The sequence below is a fragment of the Macaca nemestrina genome, chromosome 8 (genome assembly GCF_043159975.1).
Source record: "Macaca nemestrina isolate mMacNem1 chromosome 8, mMacNem.hap1, whole genome shotgun sequence".
Lineage (NCBI taxonomy): Eukaryota > Metazoa > Chordata > Mammalia > Primates > Cercopithecidae > Macaca > Macaca nemestrina.
In genome coordinates, this window is record NC_092132.1 from 151,862,045 (window position 1) to 151,889,396 (window position 27,352).

The 27,352-nt window shown below is 39.0% G+C and overlaps 1 protein-coding gene and 1 long non-coding RNA gene across 3 annotated transcripts in view; one reads left to right on the forward strand and one right to left on the reverse strand.

Moving 5' to 3' along the window:
* Positions 1-426: 426 nt before the first annotated feature.
* LOC139355950 (uncharacterized) lies at positions 427-7,611 on the reverse strand. Its single transcript, XR_011607311.1, has 3 exons — positions 7,530-7,611; positions 4,043-4,146; positions 427-506 (listed from the first exon to the last, which is right to left on the reverse strand). It is a non-coding gene; the product is annotated as an uncharacterized lncRNA (long non-coding RNA).
* The window catches only part of LOC105491885 (cTAGE family member 2-like), a 61,700-nt gene continuing 41,887 nt past the window's right edge, over positions 7,540-27,352 (forward strand). Inside the window, exon 1 of one of the 2 annotated variants that reach the window (XM_071068670.1) lies at positions 7,540-7,835. In XM_071068670.1, the coding sequence (XP_070924771.1) occupies positions 7,768-7,835 (68 nt within the window). In that variant the 5' untranslated portion in view covers positions 7,540-7,767. The remainder of the gene's footprint in view (positions 7,836-27,352) is intronic. The other variant, XR_011607310.1, reaches the window with a different exon arrangement.

Consider the following 27,352-nt stretch of genomic DNA (forward strand, 5'->3'; position numbering starts at 1 on the left):
AGGATCTGTGCTATATTGCACAGGGATTTCCACCAACTCCTCACTCTCTTAGAGAAGTTTATTTTTTCTTGAGTTCTGTGTACTGCTTTCCAAATTAGTAGACATTGTATGAAAACACCTATGACCTTCTCTTTCACCTTAAATTCAATCATCTGATCTGAAAGAGTGAAAATCAACAACCGCAAATTGGAATATGAAGTACAACGAAGAGAAAGTTAACTGTAGAGTATCTGAAACTCAGGTTCCTATTTGCAAACTATGCAGGAGCAATGCCTTTATACCTATTTGACCGCTGAATTAAAGAGGCAAACAAGACAATGGTTTCATACTTGAGGCTTTTGAGAGGTGTCAGCAGAATCCCCTGACAGCCTTGAAGGTTTCTGAATACCAAATAGCTCCTCATCATGGAGTCGAACGTCTCTTTGGCTTCCACGTTTCATGGCTGCTCTGGATAATCTAGAATGCAGTTTATAGGAATGCATAGACGTTTTGCTACTGAAAGTCAGCTGAAAATAAACAAAAGGAAAACTTTACCGGTATGTGAAGTGTGTTTTATATATAAAAATCTTAAAATGCAAAATACTGTTCTAACTCATATGGGAAAGAAACGTTTTTCTGAAGGATTTCGTAAGTATGCTGGAAATAAATCAGATTCTTCTTTTTTTTATTTCAGGTTTGAAAATCTTTCCTCTCAACTTCTTTTACACATCAAAAACTACACGAAATGCCCCTCAAGTTAAATATGAAATGACTCGGAGAGACTTTTGGCTAGTCGGGAAAATGTGGATTTCATGCATAGGTGTATAAGCCGTGGATGGCAAGAAAGGTTCCTAAAGTTCTTTACTTTTCCTCTCCCTTTATATCTTCATTTATTCACCCTGGGATTGCTCTTTCAGTGCACATGTTTGTAGTACAAAATTCTGATCCAGTAATAAGAACTTTTTGTTTGAACTTTTATGCATTTGAATCTTACTGACAGACTGGAGTTTATTTCACATGCCCTACTTACTTAGAAGTTACAGGCCATGTGATTCCATTTAGAACAAATATTAACATCTCCCTCAACATAAACATGGCTCATAACTGAGAAGCTATTATCCTGTTTTTATTGATTTGCATGTTTTAAGATTCTTGGTTTGTATTCTTCTGTCCCTTTTATTTCATATTTTCTTTTCTTTTCTTTTTTTTTTTTTTTTTTTTGAGACGGAATCTCGCTCTGTCGCCCAGGCTGGAGTGCAGTGGCCAGATCTCAGCTCACTGCAAGCTCCGCCTCCCCGGTTCACGCCATTCTCCTGCCTCAGCCTCCTGAGTAGCTGGAAATACAGGCGCCTGCCACCGCACCTGGCTAATTTTTTGTATTTTTAGTAGAGACGGGGTTTCACCGTGGTCTCGATCTCCTGACCTTGTGATCCGCCCGCCTCGGCCTCCCAAAGTGCTGGGATTACAGGCGTGAGCCACCACGCCTGGCCTATTTCATATTTTCAATAATCAATTCTGTCATATACTATTTAACACAACAATATGTTAGATCACAATATTTAGATCACAACAATGATCTCTAAACTGATCTAAATTGTAGTACATAATATACACAGAATGCTATTTAACTGACATGGTTTTTAAGAATTACCTCCACATCTATTTGCACGTGTGTTTTAAAAATAAAAGGTACAGAAATGTTGATAGTTGAATATGCTGGAAAGTGGGACCAAAAGTTACATCAATGTACTTTTTTATTTTTTGTTAACCAACCTTCCTAAATTGTTTCACACATATGATAGCGTTTACCATGAAGATTAATTACATTTTTTGCATACGAATGTAATATGTATGGCTACAACACATTCATCTTCTAGTCACAAACACCCTTAGTATCATAGTTTCCTGCAAGCTTAGTTAGGCTCCGTGTTCAGGTCGGGGTCACTATACACCCGGGATAGGTCAGGGTCACTACACACCCGGGATAGGTCGGGGTCACTACACACCCGGGATAGGTCGGGGTCACTACACACCCGGGATAGGTCGGGGTCACTACACACCCGGGATAGGTCGGGGTCACTACACACCCGGGATAGGTCGGGGTCACTACACACCCGGGATAGGTCGGGGTCACTACACACCCGGGATAGGTCGGGGTCACTATACACCCGGGATAGGTGTGGATACACTGCAGCCAGGAATTTGCCTCAGAGTCTCATGGGCCCAGCTGCCTGTGTGGCTGCAGCTGCCATCACCTGGTGGCTGCCTGTCCAGAACACCAGACGCTGTGAATGCCATGGCAGAGCAGGGAGCGGAAGTGCACCTGCGCTCTCCTCCCGCTCATCTGTGATGGTCTCGGGACTTGTCTCCTTGGATTGGGCTTCGTGCTTTCCCCACATGCTTGTAAACACCGAGGAGAGTGGTCTTTGTCAAAGGCAAATTTCCCGTCATGTCATCACCCCACCCAAGCTGCTTTCTCCCCTTGCCTTCCAAATCCTCCACCCGGCCTCTGCGCCTTTCTGTTCTGATCTCTGCCTTCATAAAATCATTGTGGGGAGGAGACGGGGGTCTTGGAAAGAAGAAGGTAAGATAACATAACAATTACACATTGCACCAAGAACTGACAGCGTCGCAGAGGAGGTTAACCCCATGGCACAGGTGCCTCCGCACCTGGACAAAGAAAACCACCAGGCGTGATGCTGCAGAGTAAGGAGAAAAGAGGTGTGGGGGCAGGCGTTGGCTTCCAGATCCTAGTCTGACCACAGGGAGCTGATGTAAGCCTGCGGCTACATGGTACAGTACTCAAAACTAACCGGAGCTAGTTAATTTGTGAAAGAGCTTTATTGAGGTGCTTTGACCTAAGGTTTGCAGGTTTAAAATGTACAACATGATACAAATATCCATCATCACCAAGAGGTACTTGTTTGATTTTTATTTTCTCTGAGTCTCATCTAGTCTTTGTTTCCTGTTTTCCTCTGTCTGCTTTCTTTGGGGTTGAGTATTATTTTTATAATTTCATTTCATCTGCTTTGCTGGCTTCTTACCGTTATTCCTTGTTATTTCACCTTAGTGACAGGCTTAGGGCTTTCTGTGGACTCATTTACTTGACACACTCTTGTTAAAGGATGTAATGCTACTTCACCTCAAGCAATATTAAGTCTTTCAACCCATGAACATGGGATGTCCTTCTAGTTGTGTCCTCTTTAACTTCTTTCATTAATGTTTTTAGTTTACAAATATTTCATCTCCTTAGTTGAGTTTATTCCTGGGCATTTTATTCATTGGGATGCTACTTTAAATAGGACTATTATTTAATTTCCCTTTTGGCTAGTTTATTTTTTTTGTATAAAAACATGTTTTTTGATATTGGGAAATTATATTTACATGCAAAAGAAGAAGATTGGCCCCCTATCTTACACCATAAACAAAAGTCAACTCAAAATGGATTAAAGACTTAAATGTAAGGTGTGAAACTGTAAAATTTCTAGAGAAAAAGCTGCTTGACATCGGTTGTGACAATAATTTCTTGGATATGACACCAAAAGAACAAGCAACAAAAGCAAAAATACATACATGGGACTACCTCAGTCTGAGAAGCTTCTGCCCAACAAGGGAAGCAGTCAGCTGAGCAATGAGATAACCTATAGAATAGGATAAGCTACTTATAAAACAAATATCTGATAAGGGGTTATTATCCCAAATATATAAGGGCTCAACTCAATGTCAGGAAAACACATAACCCACATAAAAAATGAGCAAAGGACCTGAATAGACATTTTTTAAAAGAAGACATACAAATGGCAACAGGTATATGAAAACATGCTCAATATCACTAATCCTCAGGGAAATGACAACTAAAATCACAATGAATTATATCACTTCACACCTCTCATGAAGATTATTATAAAATAATTAAAAAGTAAGCATGCTGGTAAAGATGTGGAGAAAATGGAATCCTTGTACATTGTTAGTGGAAATGGGAAATGGTGCCACCGCTACGGAAAACAGTATGGAGTTTCCTCAAACAATTAGAATTACCATGTGATCCAGCAGTCTCACTTACACAGGCAAAGGCATTGAAATGAGGATCCCAGAGATATTTGCACATCCATGCTGACTGCAGCATTATTCACAATGCCGAAGGTGGAAACAAAACCAGGTATTTGTCTGTGGGTGAATGGATAAAGAAAATGTTGTATATACCCACAATGGAGTATTTTTCAGCCTTATAAGAGAGAAGCCCTGTCATTTGTGAGGACATGAATGAACCTGGAGGGTGTTTTGCGAACTGAACCAACCCAGCCTCAGAACAAATGCTTCATGACTGCACCTATATGAAGTATTTAAAGTAGTCAAGCTCATAGAAAATGAGAATAGAACGGTGGTTTCCAGGGTCTGTGGAGAAATAAAAGTAGAGAGTTGTTGCTTAATGGGTATAAAGGTTCTGTTATGCAAGATGAATAAGTTCTAGTGATCTTTTGCACAACATAGTGCCTTATAGTTAACCGTATTATATCATTTACTTAAAAGTGTGTTAAGAGGGTAGATCTCATGTTAAGTAATTTTTACTACAAAAAAACAAACAAACCAAAACACCCATGAAGGTATGAAAAAAAAGATTTTGGAGGTAATGAATATGTTTATTACCTTGATTCCAGTAATGGTATCATGGTTGTATACATGTGTCCAAACTCATCAAACGTGTAGTTTTTTATATAAATTATACTACTATGTTTTTTCTAAAAACCCAGTGGTTGAGTACAACAGCAGAATGCAGGGTACATAAAAGAATCAGTGAACATAAAGTCAGAGCAATATAAATTTTGGAATGTGAATAACAGAGAAGAAACAGACTGGAGGAAAAAAATGAACAGTCAGGGAATTCTGAGATGACACAAAAATCCAACAGTTATATTAATGAGTTCTAAAAGAAAAGAAATAGGGTGGGGCTAAAAATGTACTAAAAATGACTAAAACCTTCTCACATTGGGTAAAAAGATACAAACCTATATATTCAATAAATTAAATGAACACTAAGCAGGGTAACTCAAAAGAAATCTAACTAATACACATCCTTATCAATCTTCTGAAAACTAAATATAATGAAAAAAATATTGAAAGTAGTGAGAGAGAAATGACCAACAGGGAAAAGCAGTTTGAATGAAAATGAATTTTTCATCAAAAACCACAGAGTACAGAAGGAAGTGGCATAGCATTTTATACATATTAGAAGAAATAAAAAAAAAAGAAAATATCAACCCAAAATTCTATATCCAGCAAAACTATTCCCATCAAATTGCAGTTGAATCAAGCCAATAGATCTATTTTTAAAAAGAAATAGCTAAAAGGACTTTCTCCAAACAGGAAGTAAATGAAGTAAATGGTAAAAGAAGGAATGTTTGAACAGCAGGAAGAACAAAGTGAGCAAAAAGAAGACAAAACAATAGATTTTTCCTCTTCTCGAGTTTTCTAAATTATGTTTAATGCTTGAAGTACAAATTACTTCATGTAGTCCTAAATAGATACAGAAAAAAAAAATTTATGATAATTACATTACCAATGAAAGATGGTAAAGAGACATAAAGCGAAGCTTAAAAGTTTCTATACTTCACTGGAATGAAGTAGGGAAAATTATAATCCCAAAAGTCTGTCATAGATTATGTATAAAATGTAATATCTAAGGAAACCACTAAAAATGCTATAGAGGTATAATCAAAACTCCACAGATAAATAAAAATGAAATTCTACAATATATTCATGTAACCTACAGGAAGGTAGAAAAATAGAGAAGCAAAAATAGAAAAATAAACATACAAAATGAATTGGCATGCTTAAGCTCTAAAATATCAAAAATTACATTAAAAGTGAAAGATCTAATTACACCAATTAAAAGATTGGTACAGTGACTTACAAAATATAATCCAATTATATGTTGTCTATAAAACAAACTTTAAATATATTTTGAAATTAAAAGGATGGATAATATATAATGTAAACATTAATAAAAAATATACAGTAGTGGCTGTATTAATATCAAATAGACTTCAGAGAAAGTCTCTGTTTACCAGAGCTAAAGAGAAATACTTTATAATAAAAATGGCAATTCATTAAGAAGGCATAGCTATCTCAAATACATATGCAACAAACAACAAGCTGCAAAATATTTGAAGCAAAACATAATAGTATTGAAAGGATAAAACATGGAAGTGTACAATTGTAATGGGAGACTTCAACACCGTTCTCAAAAAAGATGTAAAACTTGACATAAGATTAGCAAAGATGTAAGAAAACTGAACAAGAATTAACACAAATTCTAAACAATGTCTTCAGAAAACAAATACCAAGATCAGAAAAAGACAATACCATAAAAGGAGGAGAGAGAGAGAAAAAAATAAAAGGAAGGAAGGAAAAAAGGAAGGGGGAAAGGAGGGAAGGGAAAGAAAGACAAAGAAAAAGAAAGAAGGTAAGAAAAAAGAGGGAAAGAGAGAAAGAACAAAAAGAGAAAGAGAAATAAGATAAAAATAGATTCACATATTTATATGGTTAACTAATTTTTGACCAAGAGGCTCAATCAATTAAATGATGAAATAAAATATTTTGTTAAACAAATGGTTCAATAAAAATTAGATATTTATATTTAACAATTAATTCTGAATCCTGTTGTACTTCCTTCAAAAAGTAATCATTTTGAATAAACACAATACCTATGTTGACAAAGATGTGGAAGAGCCGAGCCTGTTAGGCAGTGCTGTTCATGCAGCACAGTGTGGGAAACACCTGTGCAGAACTTACTGGCAGTTTCTTACCAATTTAAATAAGCACATGCCTTTGAACCAACCAATATTGCTCCTGGATATTTAACCAAGAGAAACGAAAAATATATATATATATGTTCACAAAATATTTGCACAAGAATGTTTGTAGCAGACTTACTGATGAAGCCCCAAACTAGAAACAACCCAAATTCCATTCACAGAAGATCGATAAGCACATTCTGATAGTCATTGGATGGAAGTAACCCTGCAGTAAAAAGGAATAAACTAACGACAAAGCAACTTCATGATTTACAAAAGAATACTGTGGAATCCCACTGACACAAGCCCCCAAACCAACAAAACTTATCTGTGGGCCGGGCGAGGTGGCTCACGCCTGTAATCCCAGCACTTTGGGAGGCCAAGGCGGGTGGATCACAAGGTTAGGAGTTCGAGACCAGCCTGGCCAATATGGTGCAACCCCGTTTCTATAAAAACATACACAAAAATTAGCTGGGCGAGGTGGCGGGTGCATGTAGTCCCAGCTACTTGGGAGGCTGAGGCAGGAGAAATGCTTGAACCCGGGAGGTGGAGGTTGCAGTGAGCCGAGATCGCACCACTGCACTCCAGCCTGGGCGACAGAGCGAGACTCTGTCTCAAAAAAAAAAAAAAAAAAAAAGAAAAGAAAAGAAAAAGAAAACAAACAAACAAACAAACGTATCTGTGGTGATAGGCATTAGAGAATCCCTGGGGCATTGCCACTGAAGGGGCTTGAGGAAATTTCCTGGAGTGTCATACCTGATGGCTGGGAAAGCTGGTCACCCCCACCCTAATCTTATTAAGCAAATAGGCTTTCCAATTAATTGGTGCCGTCTTGTCTGCTTCTTACTGCAGCGTGCCTGGCAGAGAAGGGAAGATGGAGCTGCCACCGTGAACATGGCTAGTCCCCTGCTTCCTGCCGGAACTCACTCGTGCAAGCTCCCAGCTTCCCTGTCTGTGTCTACCGCTCGACTTTGCAGGCTGCTCTTTTTAGAAAATGATTTGGGGCTGCTTTTCATTAAAAAGAAAAGCCTTACCAAGGACTCCCCTACCCTTACTATGCGCGTAAGTAATTTCTTCATAACTCCAGTATCAGTATTGTGGGTTGTGGTGTTCGAGGTAATGAGAGTGTCAGAAATCTCTGAATATCAGCACCTAAAATTTTCCATTTGTACCGCAACTGAAAAATCATAATTCAGTGTGGGTCAGAGTATGGGTGGAGATAGAGGGGTGTAAATGAAATGGGACTGATAATTTTTCAAATTGAATAATAGATAACGGGATATCCATCATACCATTCTCTTCCTTGTGTTTAAAGTAACTTATAATTAAACTGTATCTTTAAAACACTAGTCAGATTGAAGAAAGCAAAAATGATTAATAGAAAAGGGGCAGTATGAGAGAATTAGGGACTATTTGACATGTGGACTCATATTATGATTTATGTAGATCCATACCTGAAAGTAAGCTATCAATTTTAGCCATCCTGGAAATTAGAATGGAAATTTAGAAACATAAGAAAAATCAGTTTTTAAAAATTTTATCTAGTTATAAACAACAAAGTGTACATTCAACAAATGAAGTCTAAATCAAGCAAATGAAGAAATTCATTTGCAGGGAATTTTTATATTTAAAAAGCCAGAAAGATCAGTATCTACTAATAAGATGAGATATGAGGATAGCATAAAATTAAAGACCTTGGTCAAGGACGTGGAATAGTATCTTGATTTATTTGGCAAATGCTTCAATAATATTATTTTTTGAAATGTGGCTTTACTTAGACCACTACATAAACAGGTAAGGATACTATTTTTGTATCAGGCAGACTGAGCTAAGGCATAAACAAAAACTTCATATATTACTGAAAATTTTGTAGACTATGGAAAGTCTGCTTTGATTGCGGACTTAGAATGTGTAGAGTTGAAGACGTGCTTTTATTTTCTTTCTGCAAGGTCAAGCTCCTTTAAGTTTGAAAGTGCAAATCATATCTGCACTTAGAGCAATGAAAGAAAACAATACTAAAACTAGTCAGAGCTATGAGAATGTTATGCCATCAAATAATTCATGGCATGCTTATGAAAATTGATCTTTGAACAGAAATATGATGTAAAGAGATACTCTTTCAGTATCCTCATTATAAACGAGCAATGATTGATATGTGAGGGATGTAAATCATTTGGATTTGATTAATTCCATTATTTTCTTTATCTTCGAGAGTGTTCCTTCTTCTACTAAAGAATAGAAATTTTAGAAAATTATTTTCTAATGCATCTTCTGCTTCTTTCAACATTCATCTGTGAAACTCTGAATTTTGAATATTTCTTCAGAAATTGCTTAGGAAAATAAATAATTAATGAAAAGCCCATGTATATTAATGAAGTCACATTTCTTGAAGTTTAAATCAGAGACGGTATAGATTTCAATGCTTGCCTCATAAATCTGTGCTTTCTGACAACTCTAATGAGACATCAAGATCAACAATGAGAACACATTTGACAACTGTGGCTGAAAAGCAATTTAATAGACAAGATCTTGATCTCTGATGAGAATAGATCTGGTTGGCTGAGCTGGAACTCTGAGAAAGTGCTTAGCCTGGGCAATGACTCAATGTTCTTGCATACTCACAATTACTCCCATTCTCCTCCCTGAAGAATATTTACTTTTATTGGTATTTGTAGTAGCTTTTGTTTCATCGTTATGAGAGACAAAGGTTTAGGTTGAGGATAAAAGGCCCGGCGAGAGGAGAGTTGGTGTCTGTGAGGGCACATCTGTGTGGGGTTTGGTTCCTATGGTCAGAGGAGAGATAGAAATGAGGAGACATCATTGAAAATTCTATTTTGGATTGTGGTTGTGGGATCTTTGTTGTTGATCTTGAGAGATTTGTTACAAGTCTCACCATAAACAAAGGGTCTCTGTGGCCCAATGGATCACAGGGTAAGGGAAAAGCTGTTCTCCCACCCTTCCTTCTCCAGCTGGACAAGAGGGGGAGGACCTAGGCAGCAGAAGTCTGCATTGTGACTGGAGTCTTGGTGTCAGCTTCCATGGTGATCTGATGTCTTGACGTGCTGTTTTGTGAGTTAAGGTGAAGCAAACTTTTGAAGAAAAGCTAAGAGATTCTTTGTGTCAGTCTAATTTCTAGAAATTAGGCTATGGAAGGATGCTATTATAGCACTTTGAGTAGAAAAATTAAATATTTTCTGCATTTGATGTAACAGTGAGAAAAGATTTGGAACACATAAGTTAGTTGTAATTTTCAGCTTTGATTTCTTTGACAATATAAGAGAATGTGATACTTCTATAATTTACATCAGTTCATTTGTGGTTTCCCCTATCAGATGCTGAGTCCACTGGGATAGGAAGGGAGTGGGACGTCCACTGGAATAGGAAGGGAATGGGACACATCAGAATTTCCACTGAGGAGCAAGGCATGTACGAGGTCAGACGCGGCTTGTTCCCATCAAAACTAGCACCGAAATTTGTTTCCCATGTGACACTGTTGAGAGTAGGGCCAAGTGGGCAGTGTTTGGGCTGTGGGGACAGATCCCTCATGAACAGCACTCACAGGACTGGACTAGTTATTGAGAGAGTAGGTTGCTCCTTCTCACTCTGTTCCTTTTGCATACGCTCACTTTCTGTCCTGTTTTCTGCCATGAGTTGAAGCAGCACGTGACCAGTCTTGGACGTTTCAGCCACCAGAATCATAAGCCAAGTAAACCTCATTTCTTTATAAATTTCCCAGTCTCAGGCATTCTGTTACAGCAGCACAAAATGGACTAAAACACATGGTTTTAAAGTCTCATAGATGACTCTGAGGCACTCTAGGTGGGAATCCTTCAACTTATTTAACATCATGGATTTACAGACTGACTTACACTCAATGCCAACATCCCCAGGGATCTATGTATTTTAAACACCACATGTACTGTGGACAATAAATCCTGAAACAATAAAGACATTTCAAACACCTGAATCCAGTCAGAACCACATAACCAGAAATATCCTTCTTACCATCTGAGTCTAAATCAAGAAAATGACTTCATCCTAGAACACCCCTTTCTCTGTCTTTATTTCCATTATCTGTAAAATGAAAATCATACAATTATCTTACTAAATGCATAGTTTCCATGAATTTCTTATTTTTCAAGAGAGACAACCATTTCCTGTGTATGCCATAATTATTATTTAAGGAAAATTCAAAATATTTAATTTTACCCTTTATCATACCTTTCATGAGTTTATCAATTTAATTTACTAGAAGAATCTAACACTCTATTCTTCTGAGTGATGCTGTATTTTGAAACTGACTTTAAAACTTTTTTTTTTTTAATTTAAATAGTTGATTTTATTCCTAGGTTATCCAACTTTTAGGGATTAAAAGAATATCAGAAGTAAGAAAACATGCTATCAGACACTGCTTTTTCTCTCTCTCTATCTCTCTTTTCCCCACTTTTCAGATCATGAAGCTGAGCCCCAGGGAGATACCATGAATTTGCTAGGGCCATGCCTGGCATACATCTAGACAGAAAGCCCTAACCCGGAGTCTGTAGTTAAGCTTAGATGATGAGAAGAAACATATACTGAAAAAACAGAGAACACCCAGCGGAAAAAAACATTTCCTCTGTTTTCATTTTGTGAAGTTGGTGGATGGGCTGTGGTTTGCACATAAAACATGAAATGATACAGGCTCCTCTCTGAGGACTTACATGTCAGGGAAAAGTCACAAAGATGCTTTGCGGTATCTGAAGTTGTAATCAATCTCCTTTTCTTTTCAGTGGTGTTTAGTATAGGTGAGAAAAATGATTTGTGAAATAGTTACTTAACCTTGTCACACATAACCTGGTATTCTGTTCAGTTTTTTTTTTTTTTTTAATCAAGCTCAAAATACAAACATGTTTTCAGTTTTCCTTTCAGTGATGTTACGATCAGTATGCACAGTGCTTACAGAATAACTTTCAGTTTTCAATAACTTTTTTCACTTTAATAACTTTCTGAGTTGTTGGGAGAAATGTCTAACGGTTTCTATAGTGACCCTGAACCTGAACAACACAGAAAGAAAAGTTCATAGATGTGAAATTCTAAAATAGACCAAGACTAGTGTTTGTCACAAGATTATAGACAGAGAAAATTTATTGCTATTATTTTCCTCAACTATTTTGCTTTCTTTCTTTTTTTCTTTTGAGATGGAGTCTCGCTCTGCCACCCAGGCTGGAGTGCAGTGTCGCCATCTCGGCTCACTGCAAGCTCCGCCTCCCGGGTTCATGCCATTCTCCTGGTTCAGCCTCCCAAGTAGCTGGGACTACAGGCGCCGCCACCATGCCCAGCTAATTTTTTGTGTTTTTAGTAGAGACACGGTTTCGCCGTGTTAGCCAGGATGGTCTCGATCTCCTGACCTCATGATCCGCCCATCTCTGCCTCCCAAAGTGCTGGGATTACAGGCATGAGCCACCTCGCCCGGCCAACTATTTTACTTTCTTAATTAAGGAACTCAAACGTTGTTTTCAAGATTGAATGTTTAACCCATTTGTTTATTCACTAACTCGTTTAAAACATTTATCGTACACAAATGGGCAAGTTGAGAGAGTTGCCATAAGACAGCCTGGAAGGAAGATAAAGAAAGACACTAGCGCTGCCTTGACCAGGGCACTGTGATCCTCACACTGGGCCTAATGAATGAAGCTCAGTCAGCTAAAGAAACAGGGCCACTTCAAAGAGACAGGCAAGTACGTTTGGAAGAATGGTGGAGTTGTAAAAAACGTATTGTGTTTGATCAATGGCAATACATTGGATAAAGTGTGAATATTACATATTGAGTTTGTAATATTCGCACTTTTGTGAATACATATTTTGTGAATACACTCAATACATACTGAGTTTGAAGATGTGAATTTGTTGGGGCCAGAAATTCGAGGGTTCTTGTGTTGGTTTGAGTAGTTGGCACTTTTTCCTGTGACTGTGGAAGAGACAGGGTGAGTCTGTTGTTCTAGGAAGACAACTCTTGATTCAAGCATCTGGGCAGCTGGAGTGGGAGAAGCTGGCCTCAGCTCCTATTTGTGGCAGTAACCCTGAAGGTAGTGAAGCATGATGTCAGCCGCCCGGCTGCTGAGGATAGAGAGAATGGAGTGTAATTTTGGGGGGCTGCAGCGAAAACGGAAGCCTTCATTCGGAGGCTTTGGACATACTGAAGATTAGGGTCCTCGCTGTCCCTACCACAATGTGGCCGTGGCTTATCCAGATGGGAAGAATGCAAGGCTCACCCGACTACAGAAGGCAAAGAAGTAAAGGAGCAATGAGCGAATCAGCAGGAAAGGGAAGACAGGAGCAGAGGGCAGTGGAGAAATTGACAGCCTTCCCCGGGCGTGTCCCTGCTTGGGATTTATTCCCATGCTGGAGCCGGGTCATTGTTTTGCTTCTCCCTTATAACCATTGCCTTTGGAAGTACCTCCTATGCATTTCCAGGATACTCGTGTTCATGAGCTGAAAAAGCTCACTGCAAATTAGAAAGCATTCCAGATTATGATACCACCTCTCCCTGTTCTTTGCACACTTCACTCTACTATCTTACCTGAAAATCGGGTCATAGGTGTTGCTACCTTCAATGAGTGCTTAGAATTCATATTTTTCAAGTCTTTGTTATTTCTCTGTGAATCCCAGATGTGGGCAGAATAAGTAATATCTTCCTCTAGACATTGCTCAAACGATCAAACATATTTGGTGTTGATTGAGCAATTACCAAGTGACCCCTGTTATCGCTAAGTCCACTTTCAAAGCTCATTTGCCCAATTAGAACTCTTCAATCTAAGCGTAAACCTAAACAATTTGTATTTGCTCTAATGAAAATTTTAAGTGTATATTTTACAAATTAATATTATTTGCTTATGCAAATCTTTTATAGATAAATAAAATACCATATATCCATTTTATCCTATCAGTTATAAAAACGCTAAACTCTATTTGCCTAGAAAATCATTTGCCTCTGCTCTTGTATACATTTAAAATAGTCTTTGGGAAGCAGAACATATAAAAATGTGGCTTCCATTCAGTGAGTCCTTGCCACCTGCTACATAATAGTGAAGGCGAACATTTTTGAAGTTTGCTGAACTAAAGTTTTTTGTATTCACAATCCAATTTAAAACTCACAGCAAGTCCCATGAGAAAAGTATTTTTATTTTTGTTTAACAAATGGCTAAGCAGATTGTTAGATAAATAAACTTTGCCCAGAACTAGTACTGAACATGGATTTTCTGATTCAAAACCTTAACTGATGTTAACCACCATTGATTCCTCTGTCTCTTCTATAATTTGTCTTTAATTAAGCAAGGTAACTTACAACCACATATTTGGACCATAACACTTGCATTTTATTTAAAATTCAGTGTGCTTTGAGATTTCAACAATTTATAGTGATGGGTATTTAAAATAACACACAATTAGGGCCAAGTGTGGTGGTTTATGCCTGTAATCCCAGCACCTTGGAAGGCCGAGGCGAGGGAATCACTTGAGCCCAGGAGTTCAAGACCAGCCTGGCCATCATGGTGAAACCCTTGTTTCTACAAAAACTACAGAAATTGACCAGGCATGGTGGTGCGCTCCTGTAATCCCAGCTACGTGAGGCCGGGAATCGCTCCAGCCCTGGTGGCCGATGTTGCAGTGAGCCAACGTTGCTCCACTGCACTCCAGCCTGGGCAACGGAGGGAGACTCTTTTCTAAAACACACACACACACACACACAATGAAAAAATTTATTGCACCTGGTATGCGGATGCTGTTTGAAGAGAGCAGAGATATTCATGGAGCTATATTTTAATGGGGCACCAAAGTAGAAGTGATTGGTTTGTTCATTTTTAGGTTCGGTTAAGGAAATAAATTGACTCTTAGATAGTCATAAATGTAATTTTGTCCTGGAGAGATTGTGAATCATTTAGGTCTCATGCTTTCCCTTTTCCCTGCCACTTAGGAAGCTTGAATGAAATCCACAGAATCAACCGTGTGACAACTTACTTTGACTTTGCTAATGTTTTCTTCATTCTCCCTTTACTCATATAACCTCATATAACCTCTGTTGTTTTTATTTGTTTGTGCTATGTGTATTTTGTAAGCCATCTTGAATAATTGTTGGAACAAAACTGTATGCAATTAATTCAATAATTAAATAACTGGGAAAATGATATAATTTCGTGCTCAACAAACATATATATTATTGTGTATATTAATTTAACTCACGTTTATCTTTTACTTACCATGTGCCACCTGATCATTTATTTTAAAACTTAAAAAACAAAACTCTAGGTCTAAGCTGATATTCAAATGATTTCTGAAGTAGTTGAGTTTCCAGTTGTTTAAGTTATCAATAAATTAGAGAAATTTATTATATTTCATTATTTTACACAATTATGAACATATTTTACAAAGAAAATATGTTCTTTGTAACCTGTCTGTATACAGGTTGAATATCTGTAATTCAAAAATCAAAAATCAAAAATGTTCCAAAATCTGAAAGTGCCAACATGAGGTCACAAGTGAAAAATTCCACACCTGACATCTTTGCTTTCTGATGGTTCAATGGATACAAACTTTGCTTCATACACAAAGTTGTTTAAATATTTTATAAAATTACCTTTAGGCTATCTGTATACAGTGAATATGAAACATAAATGAATTTCATGTTTAGACCTGGGTGCCATCCCCAAGTTATCTCATTATGTATACATACACAAGTATTCTAAAATCCAAAAACATCCAAATCTGAAACATTTCTAGTCTCAAGCATTTTGCCTAAGGGACACTCAACCTGTATTTTCATGTATAATATTTAACCTTTATATGTTACATGTGCTGTGTAATATGTATGCTATATAATAGTTCATTTATGTAACACTCAGTATGTGTACACTGTCATATCATAAATAATATAAAACACACATTATATATTCTGTTAATTTATATTTATTATATTATATTGCATTTATGTATCATTGTATGCTTATTTTATTTATAATGAATAGTTATTGATAATAGTTTAGAGCTATATAATTATACATATTTGACGGTTTTTACCAGTAAAATTATTTAATATTGTTCAGCTTAGCATTTTAGGGGGAGTTATTTAGGTACTGTAGTAAGAGGTGACATTAGAATGCAATGTGAACACATTATGTGATAAATAAGATAAATCATTAGCCACAATCATAGGCATGAGAACTCCCTGCTATAGGAGCCTTGGGAATGAAGAATGGATTGGTTTACTCCCAGGAAACATAATTACAGAAGGCACATACAGGAGAGGGGATTAAATTTTCTCCTCAGGAAAACATGTAAGACTTAAACAGTGAAAGCAATTCAGGAAAACCAATTTCAGCAGAACTGCATGCTGGGAGAAAAGGGTAGTGCACTTTGGGAAATTAGTGTAGCTTAAGCTTTAGGTAGAGTGGCGTATGGGAACCAGAGACCACAGTGAGAGAGTTTCCTTCCCATGTTGGAATATTTAACATGAATTTGTGCCTTAATGTTGACTATGGAGAATCCTGTCAAAACAGTATAAGTAAATAAATACCATCTCCATACTTTTAAATACCAGCTGTTTTCAACTACAAGACAAAATGAACCAGACAATAAAGCTCATCCTAGAAAATGGAAGTGACATAAATACTGCTTCCATGACAAAAAGAAAAGGGAGCACCACATTGACATGTACTGAACCCAATCTAGACCAGATTCTGGGTGGATTCCTAAAGCTGACAGAACGTTAGTACACAGTGGCTTCCCCAGGCTTCTCTTTCACAAGACAACTATCATCATGAGTGAAGATGAGAATGAGCTGTGTTGGCCATTAGCCATCACTGGCACTGAGCTGCAATGCAAGTTCATTGAGAAACTACCAAAGAGATGCCATCCACAAGCAGGTCTTGGAGCAGAAGATTCACCTGCCATTCCCAGCACAGGCTGGGCACCCACAGCCCTGCACCCCGGCCTGGGGATCGCTCCTGCTCCAGCATGTTTTTGCTTTGAAAACTTGCATCTAATTGAATTATGCATTTCATAGTCTGGAATGGTTTTTTCAATGGTTTTCACTTAAAACTTGGCAAATGTGGGGAAAAATATGTTCTATAGGCTTTAAATTAAATGCTTTATACTTAAAGAGCTTTTAAGTAATACTCATTAAAAAAAAAAAAAAGTAATTAAGAACCTTTTTAGGTAGCTTGAATTTCCAAAACTACTGTATGGTTATGTCACAGGATTAGAATTAACAGTTACTGTAACTGGATTTAGCAATCATGTAATGAGCCTTCATGGGGGTCATTTTCTAAGTTCTGGAGAATGTGGTTTCCATGTTGTTTCCTGTTGTCTTCTTAGCAAATTAATGGTAAGAATTTTGCTCCTAAAGTATGTGATTTGATTGGACATACTCAATTTTTCATTACAGGTCTCATTTTAATTCATAACTAAGTTATTGAATAATAAAAATTCCTCCAGTGGGATAGTCAGTTTTGTTCTTTATTCATAATCTTTTTAATTCAACAATATATGATTTTTGTCTACTAACTTATTAAAATTAAATGGGATTTCTAGACATAAAGTGCGCATATATTTGCATAGCTAAATTGGCTCTTAGCAGAATATTACCATGGACATAAATAATGGTAAGTAAAGTCAATTGATTAATTTTTTTGAGTTTTTAAATTCCTAAAAATAAATAGTGACTGTTATTCAAACCTAAGGAGTAGCATGTAAATTAGAGAATACTAAAATATTAAACAGTCAAAATGGTCCTTTAGTAAATGTAGACCCAGAATGCACACAGTTGGAATAAAATTAAAACAGGACTACTGTGTGTATTTGTGTTATATATGTGCATATTCATAATACGTGTTCTTAGCGTAGTAACATGATGTATTTGTGAATTTTAAACTTCTTTATAATAAGACTCGCAATTACAGAATTCACCAAGTATTAACCAAGATGAAACCAACCCGGTAGCCTTGACACCATGTTCCTGCCAGCTTAGCAATGTGTGGCTGGCAGGAAGGTTCCCCGAATGAACAGGGACCCTCGGGGCCACTGAGCGAAGCTGTAGCCATGCCCTGCGTCTCCGAGCAGCCCCTTTTGGTGTGAGCCCCGCTGGAGGTCACTGAGACTCAGTGCCCCAGAGGAACATGTTGATCTGGCAAAGAACGATTTGGTCAGTGCTAAGAAATGGGTCATTCCAGGTCCTCTGAGATAACCTGGGTACTTTTCTTGACCATTATCCAAGGCTCCCTATCCAAGGCTCCTCCTGGGCTTTGTCTAAGTGGAAAAGAGGTTTTTTTCAGGGTCCACACAGGGCTTCCAGGACACAACAGGACTCTGGGTAAGCGGGAGATGGAAATGTCATCCCTTATGGTCATAAGCGAGTTTGTGGGACCCTAACACTTTGAAGCCATGTGATCATATCGCCATCATATTTTAAATCAGACCTGCCTATTTCCGCCTCTCAGTTTGCCTGTCTGAACATTTCTGTTGTCGTTTTTTCTAAAAGTCTTTCTAAGCACATTGGTTTAATACAAACAGTTACATCTCCTAGGCACCCACGAGGGGTTAGACAGTGTAAGATATATATATAAAATGCATACTTTATTCCATATGTTTTATTATACATATTAAATTTTATGTACAGCAGGCCTTCAATAACGAGGAGACTGTATATATTTATTTTCATTTGTCATCTATTATACTATACATTTTACACTTCTATAAAATATTAATTTATATAATGAAATATGTTCTAGTAATTGTATGTACATAACCTCTTGATTATAAGGCTTTGAAGAGGGAGCACCATTTTGCCTGTTTATCAGGTGTGAGCAGAGGGACTCAGACGGCCCTGCCTCTGATCCAGATTTGATGTTAAACGCAGCGCCCTCCACAACTGTCCATGAAGTGGGGCAGAAGAACTCCAGCATTTCAGAGCAAGCCTCCTCGGATAGGCTGATTTTGTAATTCCTTGCCTCTATCTGTGTTATAATACATTGAAACCAAAGCTAGCATTTCAAAAATTAGGACCAAGTATTTTAGTTACTTGGGACCAAGAACATAAAGTTCTAGGGAATGAAATTAACATAAGGACAGAGTTGTTTGATAAAGAAAAAGGAAAAGATTAGTCGTATTTCAAAATGTGTATCCCTTTCAGAAAACATTGTTTTGTTTTTTGTTGTGTTTCGTTTTTAAGAAAGAAACTATAGGTCCTGTGCTTAACTATTTACATGGTAAAAATAGAGTTCGGTGGTTTGCGGTGGTAGCACTGGCAGCCGGTGGGACGCCTGATTTGAAAGGCGTGTGTTCACCGCCCATGCCCCTGCCTGGGCTGTGCGGACGGTGCCCTGCAGACAGCTGCACCCTGAGCGGGACCTTGACTGGTACACGGTGTGGGTTTGTCTTCTTTGAAAGGCCATGGAGAGCCCTGGCTGGGGGATGCGGTAACCCTGGGGCACCACAGTAAAGAGCTGTGCTGAGATGAAGACAGGTCTGGGTTCAAATCCTGCCTCCACACATCACTGGAATAATTGAATAATTAGCTTTGTGCTTTAAACCTGCGCTTCCCTGTCAGTGTTTGGGCGTAGGAGATTCCAAGTAAATAACTCCTAGGCTGGTGGATATGATGGTTCCATCGTGCCTGTCACACGGCTGGCACCTGGTCAGCCTGAAGAGTGCTCACGAGTATGTGTGCGATTGCACGCTTAGGGGTGGGTCTGACCCTGACAGGCGTGTTGGAGACACTCGGAAGTGAAATCTCTAGAGTTAGCACAATCTGTCACAGCACAGAAGCTGATCATTCACAACATTTGAAAGTCCAGTTAAGCATTTCTCCCATTCAATTGTACAAGCATGAACGGAAACAAGCGCACAGAGTACCTGCTAGGCAGGGCTTTCCGTCTTATTCTGTGCCGTAGAACTCGCATGTTAGAATCTCCCATCACAAGAATCATCTTCCTGCTACAAGTAATATTAGGTAGGTCATTTAGGTTCCTGTGCCCCAGTTTCCTATGTGAAACAGGCACGGTTACATTGCAGCCCCGCAGGCTGGGGGGCTCAAGATTCGGAGCTTGCAAAGGATCCAAAAAAATGTCAGCTCATTCACGTTACACGTTAGGATGCCTGGTATTGCTGCAGGTGGTGTGGCCTGGTCACCCACCTGAAAATCGTGGATACCAAGGACTGGGGAGGATACGTTCCTCAAAGATAGGGGGCAGTGTGGAAGCAAATAAAAGATTCTTGTACTGACAGGCCCTTTAATTCCCTGTCCACACACACATCCCCTGAACTGCCTCTCTTTCCCACTCACGTGTCAGGATACCCTGCTGAGTGGGACACGTGCACCTGGGGCCAGAAAGGTTGCTGGAGGCAGTTCTTTGGTTTTCATAACAAAAGAACCATCCATCCGCGCTAGGCGCTGAACAGTTGCGCAGGCTGCACATACTCCTGGTTAAGCCCCCCAAGTAGACAGGCGCTCCTGGGCTGCAGAAACTCATTTGTAACTTAGCAGGGGTCTCTTCTAGGAGCAGCAGGTGAGGATTTTGTTTCTAACACATTTGAAGATGCTTAAGAAGCATTTGCAAGTACAGGCATGGCCTTAAGGAATTTAGTCCCCAGCAGAGATCCCTGAAGAATGACAGCTGAGATAGGGCTGTCCGAGAAAAGAAAGAGAAAGAATTTTCTTTCCCTGCCCTACAGTGGAGCTCTTCTGCAAACGTGACCCTTCCAGGAAGACAGAGAGAGTGTGAATGAGCAGTGAATTCTGGGCCTGAAGAGTGAGACAGACCCTTAAGAACAGAGTATTTACCCAAGGCGGGAGACACCCTCGGGGTGAAATACGAAGACACAGCTCCCTGCGTGCGTCCCTGAGGTCATGTGATTAAAATGGTAAAATTCCCACTATATTCAGGGAAGAACTATTTAGCCTATTATTCATATTTTTAAATTTAATATCTTATTTTGATATGTATCCTGACAGCTATAAAATAGGATGTTTTCATTGCCTTTCATGCTACCCTTAATCTGTGCTGCTGGCACAAGTTCTAATGCTGCAATCAGCTGAGGAAGAGGAAGACCAGCTTAAGCAGACTTAGCTGGAGCTTGCTCTTGGAGAACTTGCTAACTTAGAGAATTAGCAGGAGAATGTGAGTTTTTCACATCTAGGTCGCCCTTAGGAGCCAGCCCTGTCTTTCTAATAAGGAACTGTGGATTCCTCATAAACAGCCTGTGGGAAGGAAGGCGGTGTTCTCAGCCCATTGCATAACAGAAAGACAGGCCAAGTCTTGGAAATCAGCAATTAGCACTTCACATCGCCAACTCAGCTGACCTGCCAAGAAGCCAGCATGCCCAATAGTGAAATAGCCTCATTTTCGGACAGGCTCCCGAGGGACCCCATGGATATTACACTGTAAAAATGGTCCCTCTTTAGAAGACACTTTTCTGCCAACAACATAATGTAAGTGCCAGCAGGTAATTCTTTATTACATGACCTATACATCTCTGGGAAGCACGTACCACAAAGGAGATGGTTTATATGAGATGCATTTTATGTTTTCAGAATCCTCATGGTAAAATGTCTCAATGGGCATTAGGAGTCCTGGCAGCGCTGCCCCTGAAACAATAACACAATCGTTCCCTTCGTCCTTCTGAGATCCCTGTGGGTGGCCTGACACAGCTATTTCCTTCAGGGCAGCAGGGTTGCTTTTTCAGCCAAGTGACTGGCTAATTTAAAATACAAAAGAAGATCTAAGCTGAGAAGAAACCCAGCAAGACCATGGAAAATTAATGCTGAGACCCCTTCATAAACAGGGAAAAACATCGAAGTACTACGTTATTTCTCTAAGTAGGTTAAGAAGGTTTTGGGCATCTGTTTTGTGCTGATTTGAACACTGGGGCTATAAAAATGACGAAAATACAGAGATAGAGAACCAATTAAACAGAATATGTTAAGTCCTGTTGCATACATATGCCTAGAGAGAGAGGCTTGGGAACATGAAATGGTCAGGCATTGGGAAAGGCGTTTTGTAAGTGAATTTTGAGTCATATTTAAAGGGTGGATATGTTTAAAGGGAGACAGGTAAAGGCATTTAAAGCAATGTAGACAATATGACAAAAATACTTTTATAACTATCTCTGTTAATAAGGAAAATGAAAATATGCACAGGATTCACAGAATGCTTGTAGTGTTGGTCTCCTAAATGATGCTTTGGTGTAACTTTACAGAAAAGTAGGTAAGGAGATGTTATTTTATATATGTATATATTTTAGGATGTAGGGTTAACCTCTGGATTAAATAATGATTTGCCTGAAGTTTTCTAATCGAAAGTAGAATTTAGTTGACCACTAAGATTTCTACTAAGTTTCAATTGCATGGCAAATTTAACATACTTTAATACATTCATTTCTCAGATGTTCTTAAATGAGGTATTTATATTAAATTTGCTGAAATCCTTAATCAAGTAAGAAGGCCACATGTAGTCGCACAGGCAGCCATTGGCAGAAAGTATAATTGCTTATTTTTATGGATATGAATATGTGGTTATGAATATATCAGTCGAAAAGATAGCCTGGGAATTCATAATTAAATGTAAGAAAATTCTACCCTGAGGCTAACATTGAAATTATTAAAATACCTTTCAAATTTTCCTTTTAATGCAAACGTCCTTCTGAAAAGACTGGTTTAAATATTTAACAGTCTTAACAATCTTAACCTCAGCCAAAACGTATTAAACTTTAAAAAAAAACAATGCACTTCCAGCTGTCCCCAAGAGCCTCACCCTCTGCTTCAGATCATATGAAGAATATGTAAGGCCTGTCTGCGGTCAAGTGTGGTTGGTTATAAATCTGGCTGGGAAGTTTGAGTGAGTCTATCTTTGAAGAAAACTTGATATTTAGTGAGCGCATGGTGTTGTGTTTTACAAATTTGCTACTTAAATCCAAACTGTTAAATGGGCCGAGGATAACAAAGAGAAACAGGAACAGGGTAAGTCATAGTCTAAGCTCTGCGGGGTGCAACCTTGGCCAGGCAGGATCATCCTCTGGACGCGTGCCCCTGTTCCTAAGAGTCTCAATTACTTGGTCTCTGTTTGGCCCCAGGTATCAGGACCTTTGCAGGCTTTCTACAGCTTTCTAACGTGCAGTCTGGGTTGAGACTACTTTCCCAGAATAAGACAGCACCCGGCCCCACCTCTCCAGAAGTTTGGAATCGTGTAATGAAGAGACTACATCTTAGAACTTCATAATTTAACTCTAGGCTGGAGGTCTCTCTTCATGTTCTTCCCCACAAATTTCTAACAATATTAATGTATGTACATATCACTTCATGGTTTACAAAATGCATTCACAGGCTTTATCTCACACAATGCTCTGATAAATTGATGCTACATCAATTACACATAGAAGACACCCAAGATGAACTTAACCAGACAATCTATCATTCACGATTCAAACTTATTCGAGAGATGTGGTCAGAGGTTGGAAATGTTAAGCAATCTGCCTGAGATAATAACTCTACAAAAAAATGGAAGTCAGGTCATCTCAACTCAAGTATGTCTTGCTTCTCTTCTAACCTAAACAACTTTTGCAAAACCACATTGCACTTCTGACTTGGAGGGGAATGGAACCTTCCAGTAGCCTTGCTCCACCCGGGAAGGGGGAGCAGAGGAACTGGGTTGGACACATTGGAATTAAAGTCCCTAAACCATTCTGTTTTACAGGAAGCGCTGTGGCCCTTGTCCATTGAATAGATAATTCAGCAGTGCTCACACACACTCTGAGGATTCCACTGTAACATCACAAATCACTTTGCATTGCACCTGTTTATTTTTACATCTGGTTCACTTTACCGTGAGGTCTTTAGTCTCTGTCATTCACACAATCACTCAGCAAACATTTATCTGTGCCAAACATTAGACTAGACACTAAGGATGCACAGAATTATAAAAGAATTCAGGAATGAAATATATGATTGTGATAGAATGTAGTGAGTGTAACAATATACACATGCAAAAGTGGTAATGGTTGTGATCCTAGGAAAATACAGTTTGGATGTTATTAGCATCAATTTATTAATATTTGCCAAGCATGTGCTACTTTTACTTCTGAGGAAAAGTCGTCTCTACCTTTTCTTAGCTAAATAAATTGGACGAGGGCTCCATTTCTGTTAGCGTCACTATCTCACGGATACGGAACCCGTGATACCTTGTCCTACTGTGCTGTGTGAGGACTGTAAGAAAAAGCCCATAGAAAACAAGAAAGTACTTGACATGTTTTTAACGTTGTTAATTCATGAAGCAAAGGGAATCATTTTCATCATTTTTCTGACAACCAGATGATCTGTATCTAAATATGAGAGAAGTGTACTTTATTCACCACTGCAAGAAAATAAAACAAGGTCGAAGAAGTATTCTTAAGGTGGTGTATGTCCCTAGTGTCCTTGGCTACTGAACATGCCTGATCTGGTTTCTGCCTCACACACTGTGGTCCTAAACACAGTGAGAGTCACCTCCTAGTGGCATCGTGTTTGATTAGACTCCATTAATGTTCCTTAAGTAGCGTGACTTTCAATGACTGCTTCATAACTTAAGCAGCTAAATTTATAATTGAGACATTGTGTAATTTATCTACAAACACGAAATAATCCGAACATCTTTTTGAGGAGATGCTGATATGAAACCACTGATTCAATTGCTCTTGGCCAATCTTGATTTGGGAATTCTTCTAGATGAAAGAAACACAGACCAGTTAAATATTTTCAGAGTCTCCACGCCCCAATCTAACAAAGTGTCTTTACTGTGGGACTAGATGACCTCTGAAATGTCAGGGACAACAGCCAACCAGCAAGAACTTTAATAGGCATAGAGATACAGGAAGCCACCCATATTGTTTACAACACACCCCAAAGCTTTTCACGCTCTATTTCCTTACCCAGCTTTATTTTACTTTATGGAATTTTCCACCAAGCTGAAAGCATGTTCCATCTCTATAACGGCATGTGATATTTATTTATTCTGCCTCTCAAGTAGGTGCCATGATAGGGACCTTGTCTCATTCACACTGTGGCCCCAACATCTAGGACAATGCCCTGTAAATACTGGAACCCAATAAACATTTATTGAATCAACAATAAAGTTGAACTGGTGTCCTAAATCAGGATTTAGAGGGTGGATTCAGAGGTTCACAGCTTTGGATATGATGGCCCATTTCTTGCCCACACCCAATGAATTGAAGGAAGAAAATCTTCGAACAAATTGATAAATTTGATTCAGTTTCACAGATAATGTCGTCCCTTAACTTTCTTGCATAGTATTTCTGTTCTTCACTTGTGCAAAACTCCCAGAGTTTCCTGGATTTCTCTACCATCACTAACAGAATTGTTTCTTTCCTTGCCATGAGCAAAGAAACCAGTGTGGGCTCTTTCTCTGCTGTTCTTGAGACTGTCGAAGTAAGATGAGGAAGGAGTGAAGCCTTCAGAGAGTCACAAATCTTCCCCTGCATTTTGCATTAATAAATTTAGTTACACATACAGATTAACGCTACCGTTTTCCAGGCAATGTTATACATTTTTGAGTGTTTACTCCTAACAGACATTAAGAAAAATTTCAATATTATGAAGAACACTTGATGAATTTTAGACATTATATTCATTCTCAGAGCTGAAAAATAAATACATTTAATGCACCATTGGTTCACGGAGGATTTCTCTGAATGGTTCTGATGAAACTCCCCCTCTTCAGACTCCCGTGGCACTGATCTGGATGAATTCATGTGAATGTGTAAACGCAAATCTGGGCATTGCTATGTTCCAGCAGCACTAGAAGGGGGAAGAGAGACAAACATTAGGGTGGGAAAAATTCCAGTGAGAAGGATGGTGGAGACTGGGAAATCGCACCATAGAGATTTTGAAGAAAACACAAAATCTCAAAGGAGGAGGAGGCTTGAGATTGTGACTGTGAAGAGAAGAACTTTGAAAGGTTTAATCTTTTTCTTTCCCTCTGAATTGGAGAGCAGGATTTCCAGGGATGACCACCAACAATGTGACTGAAAAATAGTAAAACCTGAACAGGTTGGTGACTCAGGAACAGGTTGCTGACTCAGGAACAGGTTGCTGACTCAGGAACGGATTGGTGACTCAGGAACAGGTTGCTGACTCAGGAACAGGTTGTTGACTCGGGAACAGGTTGGTGACTCAGGAAAAGATTGCTGACTCAGGAATGGGTTGCTGACTCAGGAAAAGGCTGGTGACTCAGGAATGGGTTGGTGACTCAGGAACGGATTGGTGACTCAGGAAAAGGCTGGTGACTCAGGAACAGGTTGCTGACTCAGGAACGGATTGGTGACTCAGGAACAGGTGACTGACTCAGGAACAGGTTGGTGACTCAGGAACGGGTTGGTGACTCAGGAAAAGGTTGGTGACTCAGGAAAAGTTTGGTGACTCAGGAACAGGTTGCTGACTCAGGAACAGGTTGCTGACTCAGGAACGAATTGGTGACTCAGGAACGGGTGACTGACTCAGGAACAGGATGGTGACTCAGGAACGGGTTGCTGACTCAGGAACAGGTTGGTGACTCAGGAACGGGTTGCTGACTCAGGAACGGGTTGGTGACTCAGGAACAGATTGGTGACTCAGGAAGGGGTTGCTGACTCAGGAACGGGTGGGTTGATGACTCAGGAACGGGTTGATGACTCAGGAAAAGGCTGGTGACTCAGGAACGGGTTGGTGACTCAGGAACAGGTTGCTGACTCAGGAACGGGTTGGTAACTCAGGAACGGATTGGTGACTCAGGAAAATGTTGGTGACTCAGGAACAGGTTGCTGACTCAGGAACGGGTTGGTGACTCAGGAATAGTGTAAGAGTTTCCACAGCATCCCTAGAGGATGAGATGCTGACTCAGGGTTGGCAGGGGCACCTCAACTATGGCCTGGGGGAGCGGCAGTTCTGCTAGATCCAGCAAGATCTTTGTCTATTGAGGACAAGGCACTCCAAACTATTTTTAAAAAGAGACATGCCCTTAAGGCTTCTAAAATTTCAAAAACATCAAAGAATTGTTTACTTTTCTCTTCTAGGGATCCTTCTTCAGATCCAGAAACATTAAATTAGACGGTACAAAACTCCATCAGAGAAACCCTATATGGCTCCAGTCACCAGCCAGCCCATCACTCATTTTGTAGTTTACATGTGAGTGTAGTCATTTTTCTGGCATTCCAACAATCTGGGAATCCATTCATTCAGAAAACATGTATTGGACATCCACATTTTGGAGCAGACAGTGTCAGCTTAGCCTGGTACTGCAAATATAAATAACAATTTGTTTCTAAACCAAAGAAATTCCCAGTCTAGAAAAGTGGCAGTTGTGCAAATTAAAAAGTGTGGATTACAGTGTAGGATCACTTACCCAAGCTGAGCCATGTCAACGAGGAGGAATAATAAGGGGAATTTTCAAAGATGAGATCAATGATTAAGGACAGCCTTAAAAGTTACTGTCCAGGAAACAACCCAAAGATCTGTCAACAAATAAGTGGATTAAAATTCCATAACATATCCATACAATAGAATACTATTCAACAATAAAAAGGAG